At 35.2% G+C, this 12,464-nt stretch overlaps 1 protein-coding gene across 6 annotated transcripts in view; it reads right to left on the minus strand.

Moving 5' to 3' along the window:
• Positions 1 to 508: 508 nt before the first annotated feature.
• Positions 509 to 12,464, minus strand: part of myo9b (myosin IXb) — a 43,787-nt gene continuing 31,831 nt past the window's right edge. The window contains exons 30-42 of one of the 6 annotated variants that reach the window (XM_067364187.1): positions 11,439 to 11,546; positions 11,130 to 11,300; positions 9,093 to 9,134; positions 8,874 to 8,985; positions 8,718 to 8,791; positions 8,375 to 8,564; positions 7,200 to 7,328; positions 7,000 to 7,105; positions 6,785 to 6,916; positions 6,488 to 6,611; positions 4,765 to 4,871; positions 4,420 to 4,544; positions 511 to 1,734 (exon numbers count right to left, since the gene is read on the minus strand). In XM_067364187.1, the coding sequence (XP_067220288.1) occupies positions 1,478 to 1,734; positions 4,420 to 4,544; positions 4,765 to 4,871; positions 6,488 to 6,611; positions 6,785 to 6,916; positions 7,000 to 7,105; positions 7,200 to 7,328; positions 8,375 to 8,564; positions 8,718 to 8,791; positions 8,874 to 8,985; positions 9,093 to 9,134; positions 11,130 to 11,300; positions 11,439 to 11,546 (1,677 nt within the window). In that variant the 3' untranslated portion in view covers positions 511 to 1,477. Of the gene's footprint in view, positions 1,735 to 4,407; positions 4,545 to 4,764; positions 4,872 to 6,487; positions 6,612 to 6,784; positions 6,917 to 6,999; positions 7,106 to 7,199; positions 7,329 to 8,374; positions 8,565 to 8,717; positions 8,792 to 8,873; positions 8,986 to 9,092; positions 9,135 to 11,129; positions 11,301 to 11,438; positions 11,547 to 12,464 lie in introns of those variants that run through there. The other 5 variants (XM_067364188.1, XM_067364191.1, XM_067364192.1 and 2 more) reach the window with 5 other exon arrangements.

Raw genomic sequence — 12,464 nt, forward strand, 5'->3', positions numbered from 1 at the left:
GAACGCACAGAGTAACGTTATAACATCATTTTCATCACACTCAAATGTATCTAATATGATAAACAGAGCTGCGTTACCTCATACTCATGACTGGAAAAGCGTAATCAGCGCCGGCGACTGTGTCATAATAAAAGTCCCGCAGCTCGTGAGGCGTGTGTTGATCAATCGCTCCAGCTCCTCGTTCAGCTCCACAACACTCGCTCCTGCTCTGCTTCATACTACAGTAACGTTAATAATCGCATCCATGAACATGATTTCTTCCCGAGTCCAATCCCTATTCTTTTGCACCAGCCGTTGAGGTGAAGACCACATGTCCCAAGATTCTGCTCTAAAACTTGCCGTCATCAAGCTACGTCTTTGCTAGGCTTTTAGCGACCTCTAGCGGACATAAATTTTACATATTGCACCTTTAAACAAGTTTATCAAAGGGGTAGAAGTATTACAGTCCAGAAAAATATGTTTAATGGACAGTGGATTCACTTTGGTGTGTAAATGACTTGATCCCAGCAATTATTAAAAGGAAATATATATGCTTTGTCCCAACATCAATATTGTAATTTGTTGTTTAAGCACTGATCCCATTTCGATTGCCATTTATTTTTGTTGTATACATTTAATGTTGGTCTCAGATCTGTATCTGTAGATAATGCATCTTTGGCAGCACTGTCTGCTGAGTGGTCAGGTACCCTGCAGAAAATAATATTACAATTCTTTGTTTCAAAAGATCACAATTTGATTAAAACCTCCACAGTTGTTGGGTGACCAGTCTTTATAGATTCAATAACCGCATTTTTACAAACAAAAATTATCCAGCATTTCACACATGCATGCAAGAACAGCAATGGTATGATTTCCAACATCTTCAAATCTCCTCAAAACAGAAAAAAAGAAAAAAAATGTTTTGACAATTTAAAAATATTCACATATAAGGAGACTCATCAGATTTGATTTCATTGAGAAAGCACTGTTTTTCAGAACTATTTACACCACATACAGATATTTCACAGAAAACAATTAATGGAGCAATCCATTAACGAAGATAACGGTTCTATACAATTCCTTGTTTGTGATAAGAATAAAGAATTATGACTCCTCTAAAAACAATAACATAGGCCCAGTCCACTCCAATGTGGTCCATAGAAAAACTTACATTGGACAAAAAAGAAAAAAAAGCAATTAATAAAATATTTTAAACTACCAAAATGTTGCCAAGTTTATAAGGAATGATTAAATAAAGCAAAACATGATACAAAGTAATAATGACTTTAAAGTTAAAAAATCATTAGACATGTTACAAATGCATTCTATGAACACAATATGACAACAGGTGTCTAAGATAGCATGGACGAATCCAGCATTTGATTTATTCCTTAAAACAAATTGAGTGTTGATATGATCAGAAATGGGATGCTGACTGTTGCTTGAACAGTTGCAGGAAAGACAAATATGTCCATTTTCTTTTTGGTGTTACCTAATGTCAATCATCCTCATCTATAAAAGGAATATCAAGGTCTGAAAATCGTCTCTTGCCCTGATTACTTGCAGAAACGGAGGTGTCGAGGGATTCTGAGACGTCTGGGCTCTGGCTGACACACATGGACTGGACTCCATCACGGCGTGAGGCGGATTGGTTTTGGTTGCGGTCCTCAGCAGGCTGTTTGCTCCCTGGTTTGGGATCAGGGGTCGGAGGTTTAGCAGAATTCTCTGGCTTGGAGCTCTTCAAAGCAGTGTTCGCTGAAAGAGATGCCTTGGATTAGCCACTGGAGACTAAATATATGCAAATATCACGTAATAACCAAATATACAAACTAGGGATGGCAAAATTAACATTAATGTATGATTATTTTTTTCAGTTTAATGCATTAAAAATATTTAACGGAGCATCCGTTTTTTTTTTCCCGTTGTGATGACAAATCCGGTCCTCCCTTGAAATCGGGTCTCCCCAAACTGTCAGTTAATGATTATCCTAAGTATATATGAATGATCTGAATTTAAAATACCCATATAGCCTACTATATAACGTGTAAGAAAACAAATTAGTGCATAATAAAACCAACTGAACATAATTTATTACACTTGATTAACTGTTAATTAAAAAATAATAATTAGTGAATAACTGAACATCATTAATTTGTTGATTTATAACTGAAATATTTGCACATTTAACACTTAATTTAACATAATTACATTAAAGATGATTGTGAATACGTGTAGGGTAAGTGCAAATGCGTGTATGAACTAAGCTATCAGGCTAATTGGTATCTGTATGCTATGCTAGTACATAAGCTAACTAATACAGACAAAAAATGTCATTATAATGTAGTTGAAACAGCATTTAACAACATGATTTTGTAGGAATTGTAAACAGGCGCTAAAGAGAGTACCTATTAAAAGCAATTTGAATCAATGGGATCGATGGGGGGGGCAATTAGTCACTACACCATCATAATTTGGCTAGCGTTACATTATATGATGATCACACTCTTATTCACACAAATGCTTTTAAACAGACAAACAAGTACTTATGCGCGCCAGTATCAATTCTCTTTCACGCTCGAACAAACAATAATGCACAAAATTATGGCAAAATGGCCGTTTTGTCGAATATTGTCATAAGAGCAGTCTTAAAATGAGATAACATCTTAAATGAACTTAAAGAGTTGTAAGTAAATGAGATGCGCGTCATGTTCTGCAGCGGCAGCTCTTAAAGTGACAGCAGCCTAATAAACCAGTTGCTGTGATGTCTGTCATTAATGTTGATCAAAGAACAAAGTTAACAGAAAATTGTAGCTTTGATAAGGATTAATCTATATTTAATTTATAATTTATGCAATGAAGACTGTAAAGTGTTTGAAACTTTATTCAGGTAAATATGACATTTATTATAATGGGTTTATGTGGAGATTGTTTTAAGTTCACTTAAAGCCTAATAAATGTTGAATTTGATAGTTTAGATTTTTAGTTATACTTTAATGTTGAATGTCTATAATTTAGTGCTGTCAAACAACTAATCGCAATTAATCGCATCCAAAATAAAGGTTTGTGTTTACATAATATATGTGTGTACTATATATATACATGTATTTCTTAAATATAAACATGTATTTGTGTGTATTTATATATACACATAATAAATATTTTGGATGTGATCAATCACAATGAATCATTTGACAGCACTACTATAATTATAATTTTTTCATATTTCATAGAGACATCAGTAGCAGTATTAGTATCAGTGATACTGGCCGTCATTCATAAAAAGATGCCGTTAAACAAATATTTTAAATATACTGTCTTTTAAGTTTCTACATTAATTTCAAGAGTAGCTGAAATTACTATAAATATAAAAATATTAAAAACTTGCAAAGAGTGAGCTTAATTAGTTAATTCTTTTTAAATCTAATCGACAGCAAGCATTCTAATATTTGATATTGATGGATTCGAAATGGTCAATATTCATATTCATGCACTTTTATTAATATTTATTTTAATCATTTATGGCTTATGATTTATCAGTCTTAATTTTGCTTTCATATATTTATGTACTAATAATTTATATATTAATTCTTATCATATTTTCAAGTATTTACTTGTTATTGTACCCTTATGGTTATTTTATATTTAAGAGTATGATTGCTATGTTCAGTTGTTCTTCAAGTGTTCCAATGTGACAGGTCATGCTGACACGTTTGTGGTTAGACATTGGACGCCTGCCAAGTACGGCGAAAGTGGTGTTTTTCAGAATTAATATTTGCTGACATTTAATAGTGTATGATTTGCAAAATTCCCCAAAGGGGATAAAACAACTATTTTTGACACTGGACCAGTAGATGACGTAATGGGTGAAATTAACCTTTTCTTTTAGAACAAAAACATCAATTTGTGTGGGATGTAAATTTCCCTATATGCTCATGGTATAAAGCTGACAGAGTTATTGATAATTCAGCTTTGTCCCTCCTTTGCTCTCCTTGGCTTCTGCTTCTTGTCTCTTATCTGCAAATGTCTCAATTATTGCTCTTTTTGATCTTCATCTATTAGATACAATACTCTGGATTTTACAATACTCTAAATTTTATTATTAACTATTGACTAATACTTTGTGATGGTTATTTTACCTTTTGGTTTTATGAAGTATTTTCATTATCGATTAAAGTTTGCGTGTGAGGCTAAATTTAATTGTAATGAATAAATAATTTTTCATCAACTTATATCTACTGCCTGGATCTCATTTTCACAAGTTTTTGCATCAGATATAAAAGCAGCAGAGCAAACCCGTGGTTAGTGAAACAGCAGGTTAAATAACAACAAGCACAATAACCAGCTCACCACAAGAGCAGCGAATCCAAGCCCTCTTTGACACAGAGCATGCGGGGCATCCAAGCATAATGAAATTAAAACTTTCTGTACCTCAGTACTGACCTTCCGAGTCCAAACTCACATGATCTTCTAGCAGACTCTCAGAGCTGACCAATGATTCAGAGTCCATGTTCTCGGCATCAGAGCTATCTTGGTCAAACTCGGGCAGTCTGCTGGCCAACTCGTTCCTAAACCACAGACAGAAGGAGTTTTGAACTGTACAGTTAGAGGTGCTGATAATTCTTCACATCAGAATAAACATATTCTGTGCCCCTGGACAAAAGTTACTGAAGACTGAATGCATGAAATCAAAATGCACATGTGAAATACAATTTAAATCTGTGCTAGAAGACAATGAAAAATTGTTGATGAAAAAATAAAATGTTAAACATGCATTTCTCAACTCACTTTTCTTTCTTAATGGATTTGATCCGCTCCAGCAGGTTCTTTTCCATTTCAAGCTCGGCTCCGTCCATTGAGGAGGTATCTGGATCAAATTTTGGCCGCTCATATATCTAATGGAAAGTGAGATCATGAAATCATGTAAAATGAGAGCCAAGAGAAGCACTATGCAAACTCTTATACCAGAGGAGCTAAATATTAGACTACAAATGACACATACATTTAAGCAATGAGGTTCGAGAGGCTTTGCTCTGTTATGAATACAGTAAGGCACGATGTGTTTGAAACACCTACAGCTATGATGATATACAGAATAGAAGAGCCTTGAGTGGTTTTTTGCTTTTATAAAAATATTACCATGTACTAAAATGTATTAATTGCACAATATTTCATGAAAACAATATTTTATTAATCAGATCATTTAGTGTCATCTTTCCACTAGAAAATACATTCCCTGACATCTACACTGAAGTTAAAAGTTAATAGTAGGGGTTCAGCATACTGTTTACGGTGTGTAGGTGAAGAGGTGTAATGCGTTATTACTATATTGTATATTTCAGCATAATTGGAAATCTGGATTGACACATAAGGAACCATAATTGTCATGATGCTAATGCAATAATGTGTATTTTCTCTTATGTACATTCACTAATGAAAAATGAATATACTAAAATGCATTTGAAATGCATTTATTTTGTGCCAAGTATACTTCAAATACATTTACATATTATGTACTTAATTAAAATACCCTGCAATTGTATTTTTGGTATACTAAACTGGTATACGTAAAAGTCTGCTAAATTGGAACAACTAATTTTGTACTTAATGCACTTTAATTGTCTGGAAGTAGTGCTGAGGTCCAACTAAACATATACTGAAGTATGTTTGAATGTGCTAAAGTGTTATACTTAGTGGTAAGAGTATACTTTAAATATCTTGCATTATTCAAAGATCATACAATCCTTACCTATAGTGACATTAAAACACATTTTAGGCTTAATATTAATAAATGTTCATTGTGCACAAGTAGTACTTGAAATAAAATGTATTATAATTTTTAAATCAGTATAAGTCTCAAGTGATATGTCAGTAAATATGTTAATAGATTTAAACTATACTTAGTATGAAGCAAATGTGTTTTAAATATATTACTTTTTGACTAGGGTTACCATTTAAAAGTTTGAGGTTGGTAAGATTTGTAAATGTTTCTGCTCACCAAGGCTGCATTTATTTGATCAAAAATAAATTAAAGACAGAAGTATTGTGAAATCGTATTACTATTTAAAAGGTCATTAAAAGCTGAATTTTCAGCATCATTACTCCAGTCTTCAGTGTCACATGATCCTACAGAAATCATTCTAATATGATGACACTTATGATAACACTTTACAATAAGGTTTCATTAGTTAAATTAAACTAAGAATTAACAATACTTCTACAGCATTTATTAATCTTAGTTCGACATTTACCAATACATTATTAAAATAAAAAGTTGCATTTGGTAACATTAAGGAATACACTGTGAACTAACATGAACAAACAATTAACTAACATTAACAAAGATTAATAAATACAGTAACAAATGTATTGCTCATTGTTAGTTCATGTTAGTTAATACTAACTAATGTTAACAAATGAGACCTTATTGTAAAGTGTTACTAATTTCTTTCTTTTTTTTAATCTTTTGAATTGTAGTATTTTGCAGCCTAGTATGTGAAGCTTCTCTTACCGTGTTCTGTCTCCTGAGCTTGAGCTGTTTAATGGCCATCGCTTCTGCATTTTCCAACTGTTGAATTTCTTCCATTTTCTGATTATAGCGCTTTGATTGCTCATTAATCAGAATCTCCACACATCTGCACATAAATGTTAACCATATGGTTCATATATGAGGCAATGTAGTCAAAGTAAGTTGTTTGCCTAGAATAATGACATTAACATCTTTATTATCAACCACCAGTATCAAGTCAAACCAGACAAACAGGCTTGTCATAAACAAGGAAGGCAAATAAACCAAAATGATTCTCACAGAGTGGTCTTGTTTATATCTTTCATACTCAGCAGAGGGTCAGAAGAATCAGGGCAGCGTAGAATGCAAGGTGCAAACACGATTGCCAGAGCACTAGCTGACATTCGATTGTGAGCTTCCTCTTTTGCCACTCTGAACATAAAAATAAATTTGGCAAGAGGTGAAGCAATGCACAGGATGTTTTAATATTCAGCCCATATGCAATAGTTCCTTACTTCACAAGATGAAAAATAAGCCTTTCGAGAGTAGAGAAGTTTGAGGGAGGTAGTTCATCTAACTTTCGGTAGATGGCACGCAATCGCTCGGATGATTCTGGCAAATCTGGAGGGGGAAAAAACACATGCCTTCTTTTTAACATATGTGTCATAAATGTTATAGACTTCACACACAAAATTGCATGTGGTCAAAAACCTACCTGCAGCATACAGGAAGTCATTGTAGAGGCTGTAAGTCATAAGTGGATCAGGTAGTTCTCGTAACCACTGTTTGACAAGGCCGGTGATGGTGTGGATGGGGTAATTGTCAAGACAGGCAGTCTGCGGATCTGAGGGGAAAAACAAAAAAACCTTCAATTCAAAAAAAGTCAAGCAGTTATTTTAAATGAGATTTAAAGGAACACTCCACTTTTTTTGAAAATAGGCTCATTTTCCAACTCCCTTAGAGTTAAACAGTTGAGTTTTACCGTTTTCGAATCCATTCAGCCAATCTCTGGTTCTGGCGGTACCACTTTTAGCATAGCTTAGCATAGTTCATTGAATCTGATTAGACCGTTAGCATCGCGCTTAAAAATGACCAAAGAGTTTTGATATTTTTCCTATTTAAAACTGGACTTTTCTGTAGTTACATCGTGTACTAAGACCGACGGAAAATGAAAAGTTGCGATTTTCTAGGCTGATATGGCAAGGAACTATACTCTCATTCCAGCGTAATAATCAAGGAACTTTGCTGCCGTTCCATGGCTGCAGCAGGCGCAATGATATTACGCAGCGCCTCTGACAAACGTCTCCATGGTTGCAAGGCACGTTCCCTGTGCAAGCAGGGGCTCACGGGCGCTGCGTAATATTATTGCACTGCTGCAGCCATGGAACGGCAGCAAAATTCCTTGATTATTACGCCTGAAATACGCCTGAATATTACGCAAATTCCGTCCTGATTTCTTCGAGGGTAGGGTCTATGGGTGGGTTAATGTATGGGTTTTTTCAGATCTTTCGGAAAATAAGCTCGCTTAATTTACATATGAATGCATCCATCTGGATAGCGCATTTACCATAATGTTTATGCATTAGGTCAGTAGGCGGACTTTTGTGGCTGTTTGCAGGTATTCGATTACATGAGCGTTTACACTATGAAAGAAATCCAGTCTAATGCATTTTGGACTACCTCTGGAAGTGGTCGAAAGTTGACAAGCTCAAAATGTTTTAGACCCCGTTTACACCTGAATTTAGCGTCGTCCACTTGTAATCAGACCGAATTAAACAAATCTTAATACTTCAAATCTTAATGCCAGGAGTAAACAGGGCCTTATTTTAAAAAAGCAGCCTATAATTTCTGATAATGAGGTATTTAAGAGCAATCAAATCACATTGTTACCTTTCTCTAGTATGTGGTGAAGCTCTTTGGCTCGGCAGGCTGAGCCGGACTTTCGGTAGATGCCCTCTGTGTACAGTCCATTCATTTCGACATGTACCAGCATCTTTTCCATGATGAAGGGAACAGAGTCAGTTGTGCGGGCCAAGGTGCAGACAGGAACACCAAAGTGGAGCGTGTGCTCACCCTCTTTCTGAAGAATGGAAATATAGAAATAAACTATAATTATATGATCCAACACATCTATCATTACAGATAGAAATTAAACAATCACTATGTTAGTGAGGTTGTGTAGATGATGGCAGAATGTTCCCTGTGAGTATATAGTATGTGTAATACTGCTCACCTTCCTGGCACATTGAGCTGGGCACTTTACTGTTATCTTGCTCATACACTTCTTGTGACACACCATCTTACAAGCTGCAACAGAAAGCACAGCATAAAGTACCTCAGAATCCTTGTCAATTTGCACTGGTCAGGGAAAGGGATGGTGGATACTTACAGCTGCACATGAAGGCCTTTTCCATTCCCCATATGTATGAGCTGCACTGGTCACATGATTGCATAATGGTCACCTGGTATGTGCTAAACAAGTGACCCAGTGGGCTGTTAGGCTAACAGAGAGAGTAAAAAATGTGTTGTTTTGAAAGAGGTGCGATAAATATTTTCACATCATATATTATAAATATAAACATGTCTTTATGTCATGAAAATAACTTACATATGCATCTCTTTTAGATTTTCTTCTATTCCTTTCCTTAACCTGAAAATTAGACAAAGGGGCACGCAAGTTAAATTCAAGGATAACTGATAATTAAGTTCACAGGAAATCCGACAGCTTGGTCCACATTTTCTAACACTACCGTTTAACCGTTGAAGACTGGAGTAAATGGCACTGAAAATTTATACTATTAGAAGAATAACATTAAATTTACATTTTAAAATGGTTTAATTTCACAATATTACAATTTTTACTCTATTTTAGATCAAATAATTGTAGCCTTGGTGAGCATAAGAAACTTTGCAGAATTATGTGAAATAGATTTCAATATGATAAAAGCTTTCAAATGCAATTGGGTATATTTTGTAAACAGTGGGAATTGGATTTCTGTGGAAATCCGCAGAATTCTGCAGGCCCAGATTCCTTGAGGGTCTGGTGATAACTTGCCTTTCATTTAAAAATATATATTGGAGCACAATTAAGCTTCTGTGCAAAGTAACCCTTGAGCATTAATTAAACAAAATTACACATAGCTCCCTTGACCCTTGTCAGATTATTGTTGAAGAAACTAAAAAAAGTTTAAAAAGTAAAACAAAAAAAAAGTTAGAGGTTAGATTTATGAAAATTATTTATGTGCAATATTTTACATAAAATATATATTTTATGAAACATGTTAGAACAACAGTTCTAACATGTTATTTTATAAAACTGCTAGAAAACCAAAGCCATATATCTAAACAAGTTATGTTCCAAATTTGAGGTTGATATCTCAATAAATTAGCTTTCAGTAAGATTTTTATATTAGGTAAAGGACCAAATTTTCCCCATTAGATGCCAGCAAAACTTTTTATTACATACATACATACAAACCACATTCAGACATCCATACCAACACACCCACACAATTACAGCTACATAATTTATAAACCCGAACCCGAGAAAATGGCACCATCTGGTTAAAAATAAAAATAAAAGTAAAATTTTAAATTTTGAAGCCTTGCAAACAGAATGAAAGCCTATAGACAAAGACTGCACCATTTTATAGTTAAATGGCCCTGGGATTAAAAATTTAATGGGTTTTAATGGGGACATTTTTGTCCTTAAAGGGATAGTTCACCCAAAAATGAAAATTTGATGTTTATCTGCTTACCCCCAGGGCATCCAAGATGTAGATGACTTTTTTTCTTCAGTCGAACGCAAATTATGATTTTTAACTGCAACCGCTGCCCTCTGTCAGTCAAATAATAGCAGTGATTGGGAACTTGAACAATAAGAGTCGAAAAAACTTCCATAGACAAATCCAAATGAAACCCTGCGGCTCGTGACGACACATTAATGTCCTAAGACACGAAACGATCGGTTTGTGCGAGAAACCGAACAGTATTTATATAATTTTTTACCTCTAATACACCACTATGTCCAACTTCGTTCAGCTTCCGGTTAGTGAGGTCTGATCATTGAAGTATATGGGCGAGACGTCACTTCCGTCATCACAACGCGTTTTTTGACCTCACTAACAGGAAGCTGAACGAAGTTGGACATAGTGGTGTATTAGAGGTAAAAATTATATAAATAATGTTCGGTTTCTTGCACAAACCGATCGTTTCGTGTCTTAGGACATTAATGTGTCGTCACGAGCCGCAGGTTTTAATTTTGATTTGTCTAAGCAAGTTTTATTTACTGTTATAGTTGAAGTTCCCAATCACTGCTATTGTTTGACTGACAGACGGCAGCGGTTGCAGTTAAAAATCATAATTTGCGTTCGACTGAAGAAAAAAAAGTCACCTACATCTTGGATGCACTGGGGGTAAGCAGATAAACATCAAATTTTCATTTTTGGGTGAACTATCCCTTTAAGGTCCTGAAAGGAACTATTTTGTGTTACTAGTGTAAAATAGATTTATTAAAGGAAATAAAATAAAATAAAAAAAAATCCACACCTGTGCCTAAATTCATGTAGTTGGCATTAACAGAGGCAAAATGATTAAAAACAAAACTGTACATAAGATCGCACAAGTGTTAAGCTTCTCCAGTTACCTTACAAGGCTCTGCCTCCAGTCGTTTGAGCTCCCCCCTGATAAATCCATCCAGAACTGATTGGAAAAGATTTACCACCAGTGGCACCTCAGACGCTTTATTCAGCCCTGCGAGATTGGCTACCTTTGATTGGTAACCTGACATCAGGATCTTATAGCCGATATTGGGATTCTTTTGGGAGCAGGAAATGGATCATTTCAAACATTTGTCAAAAAGAATAAGAAAAAAAAAACTTTCAGTGCTTAATATCTACCGTATCTCTGAAACTATGATGAGGGTAAGGCCAGAGATGAGCACAGATGAACTTACTGAGATGGAGTACATGCTTTTGATGGTGTCTCTGAACTGCGTGGTGGCTGAGAAGAAGATTTTTTCCGTCTCTGAGAGTTCCTTTGTGCGGGTGCTTAGATCGTTCATCTGGATTTAACATCACACCAACAGATTACGTACTTACAAAGTTGATAAGATATGACTATCAACAAAAAGGAACTACTGGAAGGGCATATTACAGGTTAGAGCTTTAGTGATTCAATGTATAGAAAAATAATGTATGAAATAGATTTTCTTGAAAAAACGCCTATGTAAAATACACTACATAGGCTTCTGGAGTCGTTTTTTGTGAGAAAATTTTACTTCCGCATCTGAAAAATGCCCAATCGTACGTGACGTCAGTGAAGGGAGCGTGATCAATATAAACAATGGATGGCAATGACAGTTTGGACGCTGAGGAAATTGTAAATGCTTATTTATACTTGTATAACTAATCACAGCCATACAATTAGCCTGCTATGTGGTCAAGAGAGCAGGACAGGCCAGAATTAGACAGAATAACGGTCAAAAGAGACAAATTGAGCTGTTGTGTGAGGAGAAGCAGTGGAGAACAGGACAGAGACCGGTGTTAGCTTATAGATATAACGTTAGGTAACGACATGTGCTCAGATCACAGTATTGTTTAGATTATTATCATTCATCAGGCAATAGCAAAGCTATTGGTCATCTAGGAGTAACTTATTACTAATAACAGAAACTAATAAACTTTGATCAAGCGTATGTCACACGCGTTAATATCCGTCCACACTAACGTTACGTGATATAGCCGTTTCTCATCACGACTGATTTGGTAGTTAGCAAATGAAATAATCAAACACAAAACTTAAAATGTGCACCGTAAGTCTTCATCGAGCTGCATCTCTGACGGATCTGTGATCATGTCTCCCGCCGGCGGCCGAACATATAGTGTTACTGTATGTGTTTCATGTTATCCTTTATTCATTAATTCTGTGTTATGAGTTTATTCCGTGCCCATTCACTGATAGTGTGAGGATGTATATGACG

The sequence above is a fragment of the Chanodichthys erythropterus genome, chromosome 16 (assembly GCF_024489055.1).
Source record: "Chanodichthys erythropterus isolate Z2021 chromosome 16, ASM2448905v1, whole genome shotgun sequence".
Classification (NCBI taxonomy): domain Eukaryota; kingdom Metazoa; phylum Chordata; class Actinopteri; order Cypriniformes; family Xenocyprididae; genus Chanodichthys; species Chanodichthys erythropterus.